Source organism: Scomber japonicus, chromosome 13 (assembly GCF_027409825.1).
Source record: "Scomber japonicus isolate fScoJap1 chromosome 13, fScoJap1.pri, whole genome shotgun sequence".
Lineage (NCBI taxonomy): Eukaryota > Metazoa > Chordata > Actinopteri > Scombriformes > Scombridae > Scomber > Scomber japonicus.
The window spans coordinates 14,688,478-14,709,344 of record NC_070590.1 but is presented as its reverse complement, the minus strand read 5'-3'; the positions used below and the strand labels follow the sequence as shown (position 1 = coordinate 14,709,344).

Sequence of the window (20,867 nt, the reverse complement as noted above, 5' to 3'; positions counted from 1 at the left end):
TCACTGTGCATCCAAGTCCATAGCCCGGTGTTGTCTGTTGTCTGAAGTTATTACATCTTTTTGCTTGAATAACTGATTTTCCAGCTCTTTCACTTGAACCTTTTCCTTCCCCTTGAACTGAGTCCTCAGGTCTGCGATTTCTTTTTCACTAGACAGAGAAAGACATAAGACTACATGTCAACATCACTGCTTCATGAAACAATATTAAAGATTTGAAGATGTTATTAATTCACCTGAGAGGAATGAGGATTATCCCACAGGTCAGGTTGAGCTGCTGAAGGATTTTAGGAAGGCTTGGTATGGAAAACTGGAAAAACACAGATGAGATGAAGAATCGCACAACCAGAAATGTATATTTTTGTACATTCTTCTTTGTTTGCATGTGTGTGTCTTCCATCTAGCCTGCAGCAACTCTCTCCCTTTCCCCCTCCTTGTGTGTCTGTGTTTCTCTAATTATAGGAGTGAAAACTGGTGTGCGGGAATCAGGCAACTAACTGTCAATTATCATGATTTGTCCTGCATAAATACTGGGTTCAGCCTCCATATAGCCTATCTTTGTTCTGGTTACTCTTCTGTAGTATTCAGCATTCACCTAATCTCTGTTTAAACCTGACTCAAGCCCCGCTCTCCAGTCCTCCTGCATCATCTGTCTCCCTTGGACCCAGGTTTCTTGATCCACCCAAGCACTCGCCCTAGTCGCCCAGCTTCCAACCCAGCAATAAACTGCCCTGCAAACTTAATTCGCTGCCTCTTGTCTGTGTGTGCTGCACTTGGATACACTAATCTAGCTGTAACAGTGTGCATGCATTTATAAAACTGTACAAACCTTTGGAGGTGGAATACAGGCACTGGGTGTGTTAGAGTAGATATGGTTGATGGCTTTCTGAAGGATCACAGCTTGCTGAGTGAGGCTCTTCAGGTACTCTGAGCTTTCCTTCGTACTGTCATGGTTCTCGCCAACCTGCAAGTGTGCAACAATGAAGACTCTCAGTTAAAACAAAGCATTGCATAAACCATCAGCGAACACTGCATTTTAAAGCTCACCTGGCTCTTATATATTGAGTAAGCCTCTTTCTCATGTTGCAGTGCTGATCGAAACTCTCCTTTACTCTCGTACACGGTGGCGAGCAGATGATGACTGTACAGAAGATAGACATGGAGAGGTAACAATGACAATAAGGAAGATAAAGGAAGGTAGAAATTCATGCATATGAAGGTGACAGCAAGTGTAACCTGTTGACCAGACAGCTGTCTTACCTGTGCGCATTCTTCAGGGATGTGGCACCGTGGTATTTTGACGTTAAAATGAAGGCATTTTGTAGGAACTTAAGGGAAACCTCATACTCCATCAGTCCATGAAGTACTAGACCCAGCATACTCTGATGTAAAAGAGAGCAACAGGGACAAAAACTAGAAAGAGAGAATAGAATTTAAAATGCTTCTCCTCACTTTTAAAGCTCTTAATGATTAGGCTCCATCATATCTTAAAGAGCCTATAGTACCTTATGTACCTAACAGAACACTGCGCTCCCAGCATGCAGGCCTACTTGTGGTTCCTAGTATCTCTAAAAGTAGAATGGGAGGCAGAGCCTTCAGCTATCAGGCTCCTCTCCTGTGGAACCATCTTCCAGATTCGGTCCGGGGGGCAGACACCCTCCCTACATTTAAGAGTAGGCTTAAAACTTTCCTTTTTGATAAAGCTTATAGTTAGGGCTCTTTGAGCTCTTAACTTATGCTGCCATAGGCTTAGATTGCCGGGGGACCCCCATGATGTACTGAGCTCCTCTCTCCTTCTCCCTCTCTCTCTCTCTACCCATCCTTCTATATCCATTAACATTCATGTACTATTAATGCATTCAATAACCTAAACTTCTTCCCCGGAGTTGTCTGTGCTTTCTCATCTCACAGGTAATCTGGGCCTGTAGATGTCTGGATGACAGATTTTTTCTTGCCACTGTTGCCAAGTGCTCGCTCATGTGGGAATATTGGGTCTCTTTAAAATTAAAACCTGAAGAGTTCAGTTTAGAACCGAATGTGTAAAGTGCCTTGAGATGACCTTGTTGTGATTTGGCGCTATACAAATAAAGATTGATTGATTGATTGAGATTGATTGATTAAACACACAATATCCTGCACACAGAAATCTACCTTGAATTTTGACAGCTGCTGGTAGCTGCTGATATTACAATGGGTCAAGTAACTTTCATTGGGTGTTTGCATTCAGTGTTTTTTAATGGTTTGGCAAGGCCTCAGGTTGTAGCAATGCCTATTTGCATTTCCCAGTACTGAATCTACAATTATTTCCTCAAGTTTTATTCGAGTTTAGGTACCGTGATGCAACATTTTCATCATCTTAAAATCCTACAGGTGTAAAGGTCCTATGTTTTGAAACTAGTTGATATTGAAGCCTGTTGGTTAACATATACTGTTGTTCTGTATTCAGTGTAAGTATTCTGTATTCTGAACTTGTTCAATAAAAACATTTAGAAGAAAATTACAAGAAAAATTTACAAGAAAATTCTCATTTGTTCTTTCCCTCAGGATCCACTTACCTCAAATTACCATAAATCTGTGACTAAATAATTTATACTAGCATTAATAAGATCTAAATAGATTTTGTGGATAATAAAGTAAAAAGAAAGAAACCACCAGGAGATAAACCACATGCAGGTGAGGTCTCACTTACATCCAGCAGAGCGACGTGTGGATGATCTTCTCCACTCACAAGCAGGGCGAGGTACCGAGCACGATACAGCAGCTGCAGAGAGACTGACTGTCGACCTCCAGCAAAGCAGTACAGGGCCAAAAAAGTCTGAATCACAGAAAGGAGAATACTTCACACAAATGAAATATTATATCAGAAAAGATAACTAAAAAGGTCACAGTATTAACAAGTTTTGCATCAATGAAAAGGTGAAGAAACTCACATAGTCTTGTATAGTCTGTGGGTGGTCTATTCCTTGTACTCTCTCACTACTCATGACAGCCTTTTCCTGGTGGCTCAGGGCCTGTGAGACATGGATAAATGAGAGAGACATTAATTTATGAAAGCAGTCTGTTTCTTTCTTAATATTCAGATTAAATGGCTGCTTGGTACCACTCCATTAATATCTTAAAAGTTGAGATGTGTGGGGATGATGTCAAATAACCTTATAAAATTGAATTGTAATGCTTATTTACATCTGCGTAATCTCCCAAGATGTAGCTGAGCCGTCCCAGCAGACGCAGGCACATGCACACATCCTCATGAAGGACCCCACACACGCTGCTGAACAGAGTCAGGGCCTGGCTAATTAATTCATAGCCCTCTTTGAGAAGCCCTAAAAGCAAACATAAAACAAGCTCATGAGTATAAAATCTGTTCCTAAAATGATGTACACCTTAAATGATTTAATCCATTAACAAGTGGAAATCTGTGGAAATCTGTGGAAATCAGTGTTTGAGGTTCTGAAGTTCTGTTGTTGCCATGCACCAAGATAGAAGATAACGATCCACAAAGGAAATTGCAGAGCCCCTGTAGACAGATCTTCACCTCCAAATTTGAATGTTAATTATTGCACTGTTCCCTTTTTTAAAGTGTTTTAACTAGTGAAACAGTATTTCGTTTTTAAGTACCTGCATAAGAATGACAATTAAAGTGAAATGAAATTGAATTCAGCCAGGATCAGTATTGATTAAAGGTTGGCTAATGCGTGGATGGTGGCCCTAATTATTTGTGTCTATGCACTGAGCGTGTGGCAAAATGGAAAGTAAATGTAATCGTATGGTGCACGAGAAGGAGTCCATTTGAATGACCTTTTTAAGTAGAAAGTGTCTGGATGCTTGTGATCACTCTCCTTTTGAAATGGAAACAGTGCTTGCTCATAGCTATGTCTATTTATGTTTTCAGTTTCCTAGCAACAGTTTTAATCAGAGCTTAAGCCACTTGGATGTCAAGTATATTGTTAACTTGACTTCCCGTGCTGAAAATATCATCGTGTGGTTCTACTGTGTATTGATACCTGCAGAAAAAACATTTTCTCACATCATCACAGCTGCAGTGCATTAGCAGAACAGTGTATTTCCTGTGTAGGTGCTCCTCTTAATGTTTACGTTTACTTTAAGCACCCAGGTTAAGCCAACACGCAGCCTTAAATGTAAACATACAGTATGCAATTGTGAATATTTGTGTCCGTGTCTCTCACCCTGCTGCACTGCCACCTGTGCATTTTGTACAAGGAGTGTGGCATCTGTTGCTCTAGGTTGGAGATGTTTGACCACAGGAAACATGTTGACGACGTCTTCCTCACTAAACGCCGGCCTGTGTCGAGACTCAAACGCATACTCCCTCAACTGCACCTAAAATACAGACAAAAAGAAGGAGGGGTATAAGTAGAAAACACAGTTTGAGTGAAAGGGAGACTTTGAAATGTACGTCAAAGCTACACCAGATATCTTTATCTATCTCTGGCAAAAAGTCAATGCTGCATATTAATTTAATTTTTACATGTTTGAAGGATTCCAGCACCTAAAAACTCCAGAAGCATAATGTCAGTCCTCATACTAAACTTATAGATTCAGACCTCATTGAGCATTTAACTTAAGCATTTTTTCCCCCTGTGAACTTAACAACACAGGTGTGGGGGGCTTCAGAAGATTACCTCACATCTAAATCTTCCAATGTTTGCTGGACGGGATGAAATAATGGAGAAAAACATTTGCAGCAGATTCAATCATAAGTCAGTCCATAACTTGATGTATTTATGTAATTTTGTATTTATGTCTCCAGTCCTAATTCCTCCCTTTTTTGTGGTCAAATAAATTTATGTCTCAGATAATGGGGATGACAAACTTTTATCAATTGCAGCTTCAGAGTTTTACTGATAAAACTGATAAAATGTTCATCTAGTGCAGCTTTAACATAGACAGGATTGATTTCATTTCATAGGTAAATGTGTTACGGAGGCAAGCATGATAGATGTCTGACCTGGATCCCAGTCTTGAGGGCCATCTCTCTCAGTAGGGAGATCCTCTGAAAGCTGTACTTCCCTATAACCTCATCCATACTATCACTGAACACAGAGAGAATGACAACTCATTCAGTTCATTGACATGAAAAATCCTTTTGCAAATACCCACCCACAAACACACACATGCACAAACACACACCCATTAATGGTGTAATGATAATATTGTCCAGCCTCAGTCCTGATCTTGCCCCACAGCTCATTGGGGGTCATTTTAGCCCACACACTGTCTGTCAACATGGCAACTCGACTCCCGTGGCTACGGCGGCGGCGGCTCCTGCGACGAGTGAGCAGTTCATCTGAGCATGAGTCCGGGAAACAGGCAGTGGAGCTCAGGAGGCAGTTTAAGAAGTGGCTGACAGCCGCAGAGAAAGCAGCAGGCTCCACATCCTGAGTGAAAAACAGGAAAATGTGTGCCAGATTGTAAAATGTTATATTCTAACATGTCATTTATGCATCTTATTTGTGGATGTTATTTGAGTACCCCAACCTGCAGATAGGTCCTGAAGATGTGTTTAGCACTTCGGATGATGACTTCACCAATAGAAATCCTCTGTGAAGAAACATTTGTTCCATTACAAAAGACACTGATTAGAGATACCTTTGGCCTTGACCAAAAAAGTAGTAAAACCTTTGATCTTGACACTGATATAATAGATAAGTGTATATGATAAAATGGAGGCTGAAGTAGCTGCTTTCCTTAATTTTTTTAAATCTACATAATGCTTTGTTCAGTTTTACAGGAGAGGTTAATATCTAACTGGTCAATTTCTTTTGGTAAACACATCTGTGGAGCGCTTGGTAATTACCATCTTTTATCTCTTTCACCTTTTTCAACACTAACCACCACTGTAACTGGGTTTTCTTTGATCTAGTAGAATAATTACTTGGAACAGTTGGAAAGGTCTAGGACTGTATCACTGTGAAGCAGATGTAATTATTTCTGGCTTTGAAATGTAATCCAGTTCATCTCATTAAGCCTGCACCATTGTCAAGGCACATCTGTTATAAATTGCCAGACTGATAAATTATACACTGAGTTACAAGTTACATACACCACAGTGAATATTATTTCCTGCTTACAATCAGCAAAGATTGTTGAAGGTCTTAAAGAATGTATTTGTTTTTAAGACAAAAATTATGAATCCCTGCAATTAAACACAAGGAAGCGATGTAAAGGAAATTGTATCAATTTAAACTATCTGCAAGAAGGAGGAATAAATGATGATTCAGGTACCTGTATGTGTTTGAGTCTGTCTCCTTCCTCCATCTTGTCCAGCTCCATCAACAGTGTTGCCAGGTAACGTACATTCACACCCCGCTGGTGCAGCACTGAGGTCAGGGTCGCACCATCCATCGGCACTGCCATGTGGTCGAGACAGTCCCTCACCTACCACACACACACAGACACACACACACACACACAGACACACACACACACACACACACACACACACACACACACACACACACACACACACACACACACATAAATTTCATCACCATGCACATGAAAGGTCTGAACATTATTCCACTTAAGACTCACCACAGCTGGAATCTGATTAGAAAGTAGAAAAGCAGCTGCATCCCATAAGAGCTGTCTCTGCCTCTGCACCTCCTCAGCACACTCAGAGGGAAAAGAAACATCTACAGCAAAGACAAACAGTTCGATCTTAGTCTTATATACATGACGCTTTGTGGGACACACACATCTAACTTATACTTTACCTGGAGAGCAAACATCAGGGTTGAAGCGAATGTCAAAGCAAGTGTCACTCACTGATCCAACAGCTTTACAAGCTTTTATGATCACATTTCTCTTGTGAAATTCTATGAAAGGAAAAAGTTAAAAACAACAATGAATCATTCATTAAAATAGCACAGTATCACAATCCTCACCACTTTATTTGGTCTCATTCATTCATTGATTTACAATCAATATTTGTATTTGTATTTTGATGTTTCAGTAATAATTCTTAAGTTAGCAGAATTTTGTAATCATGATTCTCCATTTGGGAAAACAATCTAACTACACGGTCCACCCATGTTGGCATGAAAACCGAGTTTACTAAGTTCACAGCGCCTAAATGGACCTCCACATCAAGAACAAACTTTCAACCTCAGCTTTTAAACCAACAGGAATGAGAGGTCTTCAAAGTGCACCAAAAAACTGCAAATTTGAACATCCCTAATTCTTGAGCAAAATACATCCACTGATGAGGATCATGTGCTATGGTCAAAAGTGAAGTGACGTTGTGTTTTCAAAATCAAGAATAAACTTTTCACCTCACAGTTCTACATATTTCAATGAATTTATATTTCTAAGTATATCCTGTATTCAGTTAATGTTGTAGCTTCTCACTCTATGTCTGTCAGTCTATTCAGTCCTGGTTTACAAATACATGAGAGCTGCAACGATTAGTCAATCAACTGATTAGAATCCAATTAATTCAATCAATTGCCAAAGATTTTGATAATCGCTTAATAGTTTTGAGTCCAAATTCTCTGTTTCCAGCTTTTCAAATGTGAATATTTTCTGGTTTCTTTAGTCTTCTGTGGCAGTAAAAAGACTGATTTTGGGTTATGGGTTAGTTGGGACAAAACAAGATATCTGAGGACATCTTGGGTTTTGGGAAATAGTGATTTACATTTTCCATCATTTTCTGATATTTTATGGACCAACAGCTAAATTAATCAAGAACATAATCAATAGATTAATCAACAATGAAAAACATCTTTCTGTTCATTTAGCTGGTACTATTCACCCATGTCAGCTCCTGCTGCAGCTATATCTCCAGCTCTCGGTTCATCGACTGGTTCATCACTCTGCCCTGCATCTTTATCCTGAATCATCTCAGCACGTTCCTCCAGCTGTTTGAGCCCCTCGGACACCATCGTGACATAAACGTCATACCTGCAACAGGAAGCATAAAGAATCTGGAGTGCCAAACTTTATTTCCAAAGCTCAGTTCACACATCAAAGGGCTCTCCATGTCCTCTGTCTAACCTGTGTTGGACGAAGGCCTCAATCAACTCCGGTCTCAGGCTGGCCAGGCTGTGAGGATGACGCTGTGGATAACCAAAGCTCTGACATTCCTTTGGCACCTCCTCTCTCCTCTCCTCTGTCTCTGAGAACTGGAAATTAAGGTCTGGGGGAAAGGTCCGGAGAAGGTCCAAAATGTAGGGTCGTCCGTCATTACCCAGGATGCCTTTGGTCTCGATGCCAGAGCAAAGCTCCACTGAGCTGTCATTGTGGTCGAGCACCTGGTGACGTTGGATTCTCAGTGGTTTACTGGTTTTATCCAGAAGCTCCAGAAACCTGCAACAAAACACACTTCTGCTTTAACACACATCAGTGTTGCCTTAGCCTGTAAGATTACATGTTTGAACTTTTACTTGATCAACATCCAAATTCCTACAGTGCAAGACTTCATTGTTTTGTGTGAGTGTACCTGGGGTGTGTAAACACAGTTTTTCCATAGTCATTAGAGCCGTAGACGACACTCTGCTCCTGATTTTTCTCCAGTATGCCAGGAACGATCGTTTGAGCGATGACACGGATACCACGATAATCCACCACAGCTGTCCCTAGTAAGTGTAGCCCTTCTATGTCGACAGATGTGTATGCCTGTAGTTTATAAATATTTGTAACTGGATTGCAAGAACATACAAGTATCCCTGCTAATTGAACTTTTGATTTATGACTGTGTGGCACAGGATTAGATAAACGTGTTTTAAAAGTGAGAGTAAAATAATCTATCCATGAAACTGCCACCACTCTTTGGGTTTGTGAGTCAGGACTCATGCATACCTGTGCTCCTCTGAGGTCACAGATGGCAGCAGCATGAGCTGCAGTGTTGCCCCCTAGTGGGCGGTAGTGCTCAGAAATGTCAAACCCAAGGCTGAAGAAGAGGTTGTTCCAGATAAACATCTGCATATGAGGTGCTTCCCCTGGGTTTAACGGCATGACGTTACCATCGATAACTGCTATAGCACCTCGTGTCACAGCAGCAACAAAGTCACTGTTGGTCTGGATGGAGGAATGAATATCTTGGTTAATGCAGTTTCCCATGTCAGAAAAGAGCAGCAGCAAAAGAAAAGAATGAGCACAAAACCGAGGAAGTATTGGACAAGGGAGGTTTAGTTAATCTTTTTCATTCTGTACTGCTGGATAGAGCTTCAGGTATTGAAACTGATGCTCTTACAGTCAGTTTTCTTCTCTTTCCACGAATCAGAACAAGGATTATAAAGAAGATGTGGTCTTACCTTGAATAAGATCCTCTCTCTGTGCAGACGCTCCTGAAGAGAGCTTCTGGGGAGTTCCTTGCATCCCTGCAGCTCCTCATTCCACTCTCGGTTCTGTGCTCATGACACACACAAATAAATGTCAGCATCAGTAACCCTCAGATGCACCATGAATCCTCAGCACACAGCAAACATTCTTCACTTCCCTGAAATGTTACATTTGTCTGCATTTGCAATATGAGTTTTGTGCAACCTGCCCGGCTGTGTGCTCGTCCTGGCCCATGCGACTGGTATGTGTCTCCTCTGCTCTGACACAGTCAAGGGTGTGGTCTCCTTGAGGGGCAATCCAATTGAACACCTGGAAAGGGGCTGCGATTCGCTCATAAGGATGCTGCTGGACTCTGGTTCACAGCAAGAGACAGAAAACAGCGTGTGAATTCTAGAAATGTTACTGATATTGCCATATTTTCACTTTTCAACTAAGTTTTACCATACATTAGGTCCATAAGGTTTTGTCACCTTTTCTTCTGCAGGGCACTGAAGTTTTTCCTGAAGGCAGGGCTGACCTGACTCAACAGTTCAACAAGAGAGTGGCAAAGGATTTTGGGAACTGCAGGTTTAGGATTGAAGTCGAAGCTAGTGGACCTGGAGCAGTCAGAGGGAAACACACATTGTACATAATCATTATAAGAATGACTACGGGGCGAGGGTTTTCTAAGTCTTCTTGTGAAATTTAAAGAGGCAAAAATACAATATACTTGAGGCAACTCTTGTTCAATGTTCATGGCTTAGACTACTCCCAAATGGACGAACAGTTTAATACTCACTGGTTGAGGTAGAAGCCACGTGCTGAGGATGTAATGTTGAGTTCTTTGTCTTCCATAGTCAGGACATTGAGGTACATTAAGTCCCCATGCATCTTCCTGTTTCCAGGAGGAGGGTTCCAGCTACTCATAGTCAGGACCCTCAGGCACTGTAACGGCTACCCAACACAGAAAAGCAGTCCAGATCCTTGAATTAATACATATTTAATAGATGTTTTACGTAACCAGTCATATTTTTAGATAAAAAAGCTGGTCTCTCACCTTCCAGTCACCTCTGACTGGCTGAAGCGGAGTAAGCAGTCGATCTTTGTATCCAGGGAGGATGTATTCTGGAGGGCTGCAGTCAACAGACTCTTTTTCAGCAGCTCGCCTCTTCCCCACACTTTCACTATCTGAATGGATTAATACGGAGGTGAAAGTGTCAAACAATGCACAGACAAGGGAGGAGGATGGGAGGAGGACGTGACCAGGTATGAGAGAACATTACCTTTTTCTCCTCGGGTGTAGAAGGTGAGGTAAGACAGAGAACTGCCGTTCACTCCGTTGTACGCATCTGTGGGGTCAAGACTCCTCAGAAGGTCACGGACATGTCTGAGATGAAGACGAGCATCACGCACAGAGTAAGAATCTGTAACAAGATCAGAAAACATGCATGCATATAAAGTGTTTAATTCAATCTTACAGACGTACAAGGTGAATGGGAAACTTATTGTTGTGATGCATTTCATTAAACAAATCAGCAATGAAGGAAAAATAGAAAGTAACTTCTGTACCGAAGTGCTTTACTTGAATATTTTCTTTTTCTGCTATTTTATACTTCTACTCCACTGCATTTCAGAGAGAAATATTATGCTTTTTACTTCACTACATTCATTTGACAGAAGAAATATGATCAAATATTTTGTGAAAAAGCAGATTGGAGAGGGACTGGAAACTGGTTCCACCTTGACCAGTTAGAGCTATACAATTCTACTTTTTTATACCCTGAGGCATCAGTATCAACTATTTGTTAATGTAATTTTTCATAACACACACACAGGCTTTACTTTTGATAAGCATATTGTGCTCGTAACGTTTCTGTACTTTAAACTTGTTGTATTGTTATTTTTAAGAAAAGGATCTGAATGCGTCTTCCACCACTGCAAATCAGTGCATGTCTGTACAATATAAAACAAAATGGTGCAGTTTAGAAAGTAAAATAAAGGAAGAGGCAGTTACCCTCCATCACTTTGATCAGCCCTCCTTCCTGGATGCCCTGAATGGAGCGTAACTCTGTGAGGCTTTCGAGCACGGCGCCTCCCAGCTGAAGGGAGAAGCATGTGCGGTGGCAGGTTAGCTCATGATCCATCAGTACCTGCTGCAGCTCTGCCACCAGCATCTGGCCTGACACCTAAGAGGAGAACAGAGGCAGAGAGTTGGACTGGTGTGATGTGGAAAGACATGAAGATACAATTAAGTGGCTTTAATAATCATAGTACAGCAGGACCTGAAGCTCAAAACTTTCTGTTCCAGGAGGTTGGATCTTGACAGTGAAGCCCGTCTCTTGGAGCTCAACTATGTCACGGATGCTAAGTTGCTTTGTTTTATCAACATCAGACTCCTCCAGGCCATCATTTTCGGGGCTTTCTTCAGTTTGACTCGGAGGCGCTGCTGAAGATTCAAAACAAGAGTGAATAATGATGAAAGCATGATGATCTATTGTACAAGCTGCAGCTGAAAGCCTCATGGACACCTTTGAATATGACAGAACATACACAAAAACATACTTGACAAACACACACCTTTGACGTGTGGTGCTGCCAGAAACAGTCTGTCAACTAATAACAATGTCACATTCTTCATCTCAGCCTCTTCCTTCTCCACCTGTGGCAGAGCTGTATCCAACTCCAAAACATGCTGCAGACCAGGTGTGTCATGGTCCTCTTCCCTCTTTTTAGGGTGTAAGTTTTTCTCAGACTCAATCTGATCTGCTGACAGATCTAATTTGTTTTTTTTGTGGATATTGTTATGGTCCTTTTCATTTACATTCTGATGGGACACCACAGTCTCTTGTTCCATCTGTTCATTATTCTGAATACTCTGTTGTGTCAGGTCTACAGTAGGGCCAAGATTCTCCACAATGCCGGTGTTGTTCTCCACTGCACCAATGTTCTCATCCATGTTGTTTACATCGTGTTCAGTCAGCATCACTGAGGCGTGCTCTGATTCAATGTTTTGTTCTCTTTGCTTGACCTCCTCTTGTATCTGCAAAGTGCGGTGCTCATTGTAGGCAAAGTCTATATTTTCCTGGATGGCAACAGTACTCTGCTGCAACTTAAAGACATTCTCTTGTATTGTTTTCTGCTTCTCGTCAGCTTTTCCCTCTTCTGTTACGCCAGTATACACCAATGTGTTTCTCTCCTGTTTTGTCTGTTTTTCCACCTTTCCTGGAACTTCCAGCTCTGCAAAAAGTGATTGATTATCTGAGTGTATCTTGTGTGATGTCGTTGCCTCCAGGAGCATATCCACCTGTTTCAGTGCTCCATCACCTTGCCATATATTTCCAACCATCTCTTTTGCAATGCCAGTATTTATTAGTGTATTTACTTCTCTCTTCACGCTCTCATTTCTGGACACCAGCATTTCTGTTTGCGTCTGAACTTCTGTCTGGAACCCGGTCTGTGTCTGTACCCCCATTCCAATCTGTGTCTCCACTTCAGTTTGTGTCTCAACCTCAGAGTAGTCCCTTTTCCTCCCTCTATTTCCTCTCTCTAGTCCTTCACCAACCCTCACCCTCTCACCTCCTCCTTCCTCCTCCTCCGACACCAACAGACACACCATCGGCTCCACCAGAGCCACGTCCCCTCCAAGGTTGCTGCTTAAGATGATGTCAGGGAACAGGAAGTTCTCCGGTTCGAGGGCAGGGTTTGTCACACCGGTGGAGACGGTTAGCATATCGTCCTCCAGGTTGTCTGGCAGGGTGGAGGAGTCACATTCACTCCCTTCGCTGGAAAGCAGTGGGGATCTTTCTGCCTCACTGCGGATTGGTACATCATTACACTTAAAGTAGTCTGACAGTGTATGACAGCACTGGATGATGTTTCCCATGGTGCCTCTGTGCACAAGGCAGCAATACAACTGTGTAGGCAGCCTAAGGGAGAAAAGATCACAGTGTTTAAAAAAGTTAAGTGACAATAAGTTGAATTTTATATTGTAGCCATGGTTATAATGTATTCACCAAAACAATGCTAGAAATAGATCAAACAGGGCAGCAAACATGAGTGGTGAGCCTGTCAGAATGCCTGTAAACAAGCCAGCAGTTTTAGCTTCTAACTTATTTGGCGGTAAAACGGGAGGTGAGTTGACCTGACCTTTAAAGGCGTGAATAATTTCTCATTTCACAGAAAACCGTGATCGTGCTCAATTATGGTACTGGAGGTTAAAGTTGAAACAGGAGGATGTTCTGTTTTCTTTTCCAAATAACTTGAAAGACACTTGTTTAACCTGTGTTTTTGTTAAAGACTGATTGTGAATAACAAGCATTCTTGTAGCCCCTGTTGGACAAATTTTTAGCAATGTCACTGCATTTTCAGAATAATTAAGTGAGTACAATGATACAAGAGGTGAGAGATAAAACCAAATAAAACGCCCTCACCCCTCCAAAAAAAAGCAAGTTGTACATACCTTCAGAGGTTTAACCTGCCAGCTTGCTGCAGTGATGTAGAAGCGTACTCCAGGGTGGTTTCAGTACACTGTGACATCACCGTTGGGTGTGGTTACAGGTGAAGAGAGGGCTTTAAAAACGTACTAAAGTAAAGTTAGTCTTTAACTCTCAAATGCATGATAATTTGAACTGAACTGCTGAGTATAACCTGAGAAGATCTTTGTCACTGCCACATGTATCTGTCTGTTTGTGTGGCATGTGGAATGTGAGTAAGCTAAGAGCCTTAGACAACAGCTCATGACAGGAAGATTATGAATTGTTCCTGCAGTGGTGTCACTTTACAGTGGAGAGGACTGGGATTAATCCCATCAGATGAACTCTGGAACGATGCTGAATATGTGGAAATCCTGGAACACACATGGAAGGTCACACAAGTACAATTTTAAGTAAAAAATGCCATTAAGTGATGGTGGTTCACAACTGAAGAATATCCAAAGTAGACACAAGTTTAATGTCTTAGTCCCAGTTTATATAAAATAACACCTTCTTCAGGCTCATGAAAACACAAATGTGTAGCAGAAAACTTCTCAAGCAACAGAAGAATATAACAATATAACAATATAACAATATAACAATATCAATATCACATTCATATAATCAGTCTTTGGGCCCTACCAGCCAGTGTATAGACAGAGATGTCATATTCTCCAGGCTCATCTGCTCTTCATCCTGCTGAAATCAGAATCCTGAGTATCCCAGGCTTTCCTCTACAGCAGGAGCCTCCCCTGTTCTTGCTGCAAACCACATCACAAAAGCTGTGTGTCAGTGCATGTGTGTGTCTGCCCTTCATGGGTGGAGAGGACCTGTAAGGGAGCCTGTCGGCCTTCTATTCACACACAAATGCACACACACACAAACATAGTACCCATCCAAATCCAGAAGAGGGCAACCTCTCTGCCGTTTTATGATGTAACTTCCTGTATTCAGACCGGTCCATGCACTCTCTATCAACCTTGAATGTGAGCACATGCAAGAGGTGTATAAATAGCACCCTGGCACCTCCTCAAAATGTTCCTCCTGTGAGAACTACAACAGGAATGACAGAGCACATCGCTTCCCAAACTCAGTAGTGCTGTAAACCCCTCCAGTGCTCTCTCTCCGCTCTTTTTACACAGTTTTAGGCATGAGCTGGAATGCAACTCGCTGGTTGCCATGGCAGCACTGCAGAGATACATTAACATTCTGAGCACAGTCTCCACGACAACTGTGGGAACGTTCTAGAATGGGACATTTGCTAAGAGAGAAGTGTGTTCGATGCCATGACAACCACATCTCCATCTACAACTGCATTTAGTAGTTTATAAGTGTCTGTAGTTTACTATCTAGTCTTTTTCTTATATGTTTAAAAATATATAATTATAAAAAAGAGGTATTTATAATATATTTGTTTTTTTTTCCTTGTCATTCTTTTTAAAATACATTGCATGCCTGTTTTTCACCACAGCTAAAGCACTACAGCTTCAGCTCGTCTTTGCATTCTACCTGCACTGATGTCTGCATTATTTGGAGGTAGCACTATGGCATGTTGCAAATAAATCCATACTGAGATGCAGGTGAAGGACAGTCTGACTGAGTTATTACAACCTTCCACCATACCTCATCTGAACCCCACCAGTGTTTGTTACTATATGACAATCATTGCTACAGTGACATACAGTGACAAAAAAAGAATTCTTCCAAATTTCTCCCTATCTGAACTGGAAGCTGAAAAAACCCCAAACATTTTTCTTACCTTAAGCAATGCCAGTCCCAGTCAAGGTTTGGTTGTACTGCCACCCAGTGCTCAGATTAGACATGAGAGCTTATAGACAACACACTGTTGTCTCAGAGTTGATAAAACATTTTATAATAAAATTAATGATGTGTAAACTCCATTTAGTTGATGTCATTGTCATTGTTAATCGTTTTATAACACCTGTGCTTTTCTTGTTATGACAAGTCAAAACATCTGTAGTGAAAAAATTCTACCATGCATATTTTAGACATTGAAAACAGACATGACACCAGAAACACTGTTTTGCCATTACTAGGCACATTGCATGAATTTAATAAAGTGCAAATCATACAAAATGTCCCTAAGCCTGCTATAGTGACTTTCTGACCTGGAATACAGCTGGTGCAGTGAAATAAGCAGGTTGCCACTTTGAACAGTACAGTATCAGTGTTCACAGATCCCGAGGCAAGGCTACTAATTACAGGTAAAAGCTGTGATCAACAGTGTTCAAATCAAAAGGCATCCATATGAAACAGCACCCCTTTTCAGTCTCCTTTCTTCACATTTTGTTAGTACATATTGTACCATCAAATGTCACGAATTCAATCAATGCATCTATGTGTAGTTTTGAAGTTAACATCACACGCTCTTGTGCAACTAAGTCTAAATATCAAACTCACTTCCTGAAATCTACAGACAATCACAAGGTTACATCCCTCTCTTCTTAACCTTTGTCTAGAATAACTGCATCAGATGTTGACTGCTGGAAGACAAACTTCCCCTCCCCGCCTCCATCACAGAGCAGTTTCTCCCTCTCCTGCTCCCATGTCCACCCTTCTGTGCACCCTGCTGTCCTCTATATCCTCCCACTCATCCATAGGCCCCTCTCCATCTTGTGTTCTGACAGGCCGGTTCCAGCGAAGGAGACGGTACCTAAGTGGCACCAAGAAGAGGGCGGGGTCAGGCATGGGGTGTGGCCTCTGTGGTGATGTCACTCTTTCCTGTGGGATGCAAGCTCTGACTCTCTCCTCCCTCACGCTGACACGCCTCCTGAGTCTCACGTCCGGTTGGCTGGGAGAGGCAGGAGGAGGTGGAGACAGAAGCCAGTCAGAGTTTTCACCTTCGTCGTCTTCATTGTCCTCATCTTCATCTTCCTCCTCCTCTTCCTCTCCTCCTTCTTCCTCCTTTCCACTGTTTTCGTCCTTCCCCTCTGTAGTGCAGTCTGTGCTCTGGCGTTGTTTGAACAGTTTCAAGCGTGCAGTGTGGAGCTCGTGGCAGAGGGTCGAGGTGGTGACATTTTGGCTCTGCAGCTCACGACTCAGCAGTGTGATCTTATGGCTGCGGCGTTTCAGCTCCTCCAAGAAGTGACGCTCTTCTTCCCTGAGGCTCCTTCCAAGTGCCGATGCTCGTGCACAGCCAGCGCGCAGCTCCCCACGAACAGCAACCATCATGCACTGCTGGTCCTCTAGGAGACGCTGTGCAGCCTCACAACGTGCTGCCAGCTCTGCTTCCTCCTCTGAGACACACACAAACACAGTATAGACTGGAGTATATGCATACACACATAGTTTCTATGGATACCTATGCCTAGGGCTGGGTGATTTTGGCAAAAATCAAAATCATGATTAAGTTAAATTAATCGTGATTTTAATAAAGCGCATAAAGTGATGAACAATTATGTATTTTCACCACTTCTTTTGTTTTGTATTTTACACTGCTGCCCTCACACATGAGTATCTTTAGGGAGTGAAAATAATGATGTTTTAAGGTGTGATGCTGTGGTTAATGTCTAGTTTACTTGAAGATCATGGTTTAAATGGGTTAAAATGGACACTGGAGACAAGTTTTCAAATCCCTTAAAGATATGCAACCTTTACTGTCATGGCAACAGTGAACACCACGATTAATTGACATGAGCAAGATTAAGTCGATTAGAGTTTCTAAATGTCGGTTTTGATTATTTTTCGATTAATTGCCCAGCCCTACCTGTGCCTATAAGAAAATACTGCAGGTGATAAGGAGGTCACTGTATTCTGCCTTAGTAGTTTATTTTTGGTTGTTTTTCTATGCTGTCCTGTATCAGTGCTTCTCATATTACATTTCTTACATTTCTCTGTTCACTGTGTGGTTCTGCATTCAAGCAATTGCTTTATGACTCAGTGCAAACTGTCTGAATGAATAAACAATACAGCTATTAACTATTATGTGATTAAAAGCTAATTCTGCAGATTCAAATTTTAATGATTTAATGTAAGTCACCGGACTAAAGCACCTGACAGACATGGATATAATAATACAGCCAGTCAGAACAAGAATATGCAGTACCGAAGAAATGTGCCATGTTACATGATTACATACTGCTTCCAGTTGCATTATTTTTTGGCTTTTCATGTGTTGTTACATTTTCATGCACTACAAGAAGGTAAAGATACTCAATAACAAATCTATCATACCGCAAACACAGAGGACACTGTCACCATGTCTTGACCTGTTATACATAACTACAGAGTCTCTTTTCCCAAATTTAAAGGTTTTTGTCACTCAACACATCATCAGACTAACATTATATGACTGATATGGGGTTTCTCCCCCCATAAAAAGTCAAATTATCTCCTTAAAATCCTTAAAATTACATCTTCTCCCTTATTGAAATATCCATAATCTTTGGATATGCAAGTATTTTTTCATTAACTTCAAGTGGTGGACATAAGATGTCTCCCACTTCACTGTAAAGTTCATTTTCAGTGTCTTTGCACTGATGGCTTCAAATTTCCATGTCACACTTGAGCGAGTTTCTTATTCAGGACCCGATTGGCTCCAAAATTTGTGATGACACAAATCATGCCCATAAACTCCCATACAGTCCCTTAAAGTCCCTTACAATCAAAATAATGTGGAAACAGTCTTCTGGTGTCTAACGCTGCACATACATCTTTCTGCACAGTGAAGCTCAAACATCCAATTGAAGAACTAAAAGCCAAACACATTTTTGACTGGACAGGGGAGAATTAATCTCACCTCATTCATTTTAATCTTTTATGTAGGTAACTTTAATGCTAGCGAGGCTGTGGCAGTGAGTGGCCCACTGGGACTGAATTAATATAAAGTATATCAGAAACAGTGAATTATATGATGACATATATACAAAGAGACTTTATTTAATTTAGATTGATTAAGTCAACCCCTGTACTCAATCACTTCATTAAGTCAGAACTGGCACAGATCTGGCTTATTGGACACTAAATAAATACAATAAATGTTAAAAGCTCAAATTGAATCTTACATTGATAAAATGATTAAAAATTAAAAATGTTTCTTCTTGTTCCTTCACTCTGATGTTTGAGCATCACTGTGCAGAACGATGTATGTGCATGTGTATGATTTTAAGGGGCCTACGAGCAGGATTTGTGATGTCACAACTAGTTTGGAGTCGATCTTGTCTATGTACTTGACGCCTCCAGTACACACACACTGAGAATGGACTTTACAGTTAGGTAAAAGACATCTTGCGTCCAACAGTTAAACTTCTGAAATGAAAAATATTTGAATATATTGATTCTGATTCTATTTATGAAAGAGAAGAGGTAGGTGCCATTTTAAGGACCTCTTCAGCATCTCTTACAAATAACTTTCCAGCATGTCAGCAAAGAGTTGTATCGTCTCACCTGCTGTGGTTCTGTAAGGAAACCTGGAGTCCAGCTCACAGCTAAGCTCTGCAGAGAAGAGGAGTAGAAGCATGGCGGACATGAAAGGATAAGATAGTATAACAGACAGTCAAGTGATTAAGAGATAAATGATTAAGAGATGGAGAGCTGCAGGTTCACATGTAGACTGACCATGACAACGCCTTTTCAGGTGTGTTATCTCCAGCTGCAAACCAGTCAGCAGGGCCAGGTGCTCCTGCTTCAGGAAGGTGATGCCTCTCTCCACACTGGCCACCTGCTGCTCCAGCCTCCCTGCATCCATGGCTGAATCCCCTCACAACCTGCACAAAGACATTGGTAGATGGAACACAGCTGTTTACAATATATCAGTGTCCGAGTTTCAGGCCTGACTTAAACTGTAGTTAGATATTAAGTCATTTCTATGCCAAACCAATTAAATCATTAATACTTATCAAAATGCAGTCATGGTGCATGTTAGATTTGCTTATAGGGTTAGGGTTAGGGTTAGTAATATATTCTTTTACGATGATCACACCATTAATAGCCTACACCATGCACTACTTTCTTCTGCAACAATCAAGAGGTTTGTTAGGTAATCCACTTGTACGCTTATTTGCAGAACGCCTACTCTCTTGTTTCATGTCATTCATTAATTCTTTCAGCAGATTTCTGCATCGTAGTGCTGAGTGTCTACCTGTAACAGCAACCACCAGCTTGACCGTGGCCTACCGTGCTACTGAAGCGGTATCCTATTCGAAACGTCTCTCATGGATCCTGGTATCGCCCTGGTATCTCTGTCCTTGATGCAGCAGAAATGGAGCATACAAAAGACGCGTGCACAGCGTCCAGTCTGCAAAACGACACGTTTCTAGCTCTCCGATGCTCTCAGGTGAGCACTTTCTCTGTTGCAGCGCTGGCAGACGTTTTTCTCGCTGTGGACGAATCCTGCTGCAGTCAGAATCGAGATAACCTCCTCATAACCTTCTGGTGGTACGTGCAGAGTACGGTGGCACCGCTGTATTCACAACAAAGCAGCCCGGTATGGAGGGTGATTAGTGCCACAGAACAGCAGCAGGAGGAGGGGCTTCACAGTCATATAGAATACCAGCTAGGGCTGTGCTTTATGACCAAAATATGGGTCATTTCACATCTAGACAATGATACATATCTCGATATTGCACATTTTTTATACATTTAATTAATACATAGCCCCCAGTACCCCGCTGTGGCTGAACCAGTTATGGTGGGACTATATGACAGCAAAACACAGTAAAATCTCTCACACTGCTGAAATTAAACAAGTAGACAATGTAGACTATGTAGATAAACATAGTCTCTACTGCATTTTGCTGTAATGGTAGCGATAGTTTCTTATATTCTCTCCTCTGCTGTGTTTCATTGCAGGCAGAGACGGGCAGCGGTTGAGATTTGAGGATAACTACAGTAGTTACATTACTGTAAGTGCAATGAAAGCCCCATGAGTAAAAAGCCAATAAAAGTAATTTATTCAGGTAATCTTCACAGAAGATGGACAGACTCGAAATGATGAATAATATTTCTGTAAAAAGAGTGAGATTTGTGACACAATGAAATAAATGATAGATGTTTTTCTATTGTCACATGGAATATATCCTCAGCGTTGGGGTCGTTACTCAAAGAATATAATGTATGAGATTACTTTACTTAATTACTTCCCTGTGGAAAGTAATC

The 20,867-nt window shown here is 41.4% G+C and overlaps 2 protein-coding genes across 2 annotated transcripts; both read right to left on the bottom strand.

The window, feature by feature from the left end:
• Positions 1-13,162, bottom strand: LOC128370886 (clustered mitochondria protein homolog). Its single transcript, XM_053331071.1, has 28 exons — positions 11,857-13,162; positions 11,562-11,725; positions 11,294-11,465; positions 10,563-10,703; positions 10,337-10,467; positions 10,079-10,233; positions 9,771-9,896; positions 9,505-9,652; positions 9,273-9,365; positions 8,818-9,036; positions 8,459-8,634; positions 8,014-8,325; positions 7,772-7,920; positions 6,735-6,836; positions 6,553-6,653; positions 6,244-6,396; positions 5,497-5,559; positions 5,149-5,396; positions 4,967-5,051; positions 4,185-4,338; positions 3,181-3,320; positions 2,928-3,008; positions 2,687-2,812; positions 1,258-1,379; positions 1,045-1,138; positions 827-961; positions 234-307; positions 1-148 (listed from the first exon to the last, which is right to left on the bottom strand). The coding sequence occupies exons 1-28, from the start codon at positions 13,160-13,162 to the stop codon at positions 1-3; spliced, it is 5,118 nt and encodes a 1,705-aa protein (XP_053187046.1).
• Positions 13,163-16,286: 3,124 nt separating this feature from the next.
• On the bottom strand, positions 16,287-19,458 carry LOC128371090 (coiled-coil domain-containing protein 92-like). The gene is made up of 3 exons (XM_053331289.1): positions 19,329-19,458; positions 19,158-19,205; positions 16,287-17,008 (listed from the first exon to the last, which is right to left on the bottom strand). The coding sequence occupies exons 1-3, from the start codon at positions 19,456-19,458 to the stop codon at positions 16,287-16,289; spliced, it is 900 nt and encodes a 299-aa protein (XP_053187264.1).
• Between the last annotated feature and the right edge of the window lie 1,409 nt (positions 19,459-20,867).

Coding starts and splice junctions, on each gene's coding strand:
- LOC128370886 (XM_053331071.1), bottom strand. CDS start 13,162: ATGGGAAACATCATCCAGTGCTGTCATACACTGTCAGACTACTTTAAG. Junction 7,921..8,013: donor GAGGCCTTCGTCCAACACAG/GTTAGACAGAGG, acceptor TTCCTGTTGCAG/GTATGACGTTTATGTCACGA. Junction 3,321..4,184: donor ACAGGTGGCAGTGCAGCAGG/GTGAGAGACACG, acceptor GTTTGCTTTTAG/GGCTTCTCAAAGAGGGCTAT.
- LOC128371090 (XM_053331289.1), bottom strand. CDS start 19,458: ATGGATGCAGGGAGGCTGGAGCAGCAGGTGGCCAGTGTGGAGAGAGGC. Junction 19,206..19,328: donor CCTGAAAAGGCGTTGTCATG/GTCAGTCTACAT, acceptor TCTTCTCTGCAG/AGCTTAGCTGTGAGCTGGAC. Junction 17,009..19,157: donor TCCTTACAGAACCACAGCAG/GTGAGACGATAC, acceptor TGTGTGTCTCAG/AGGAGGAAGCAGAGCTGGCA.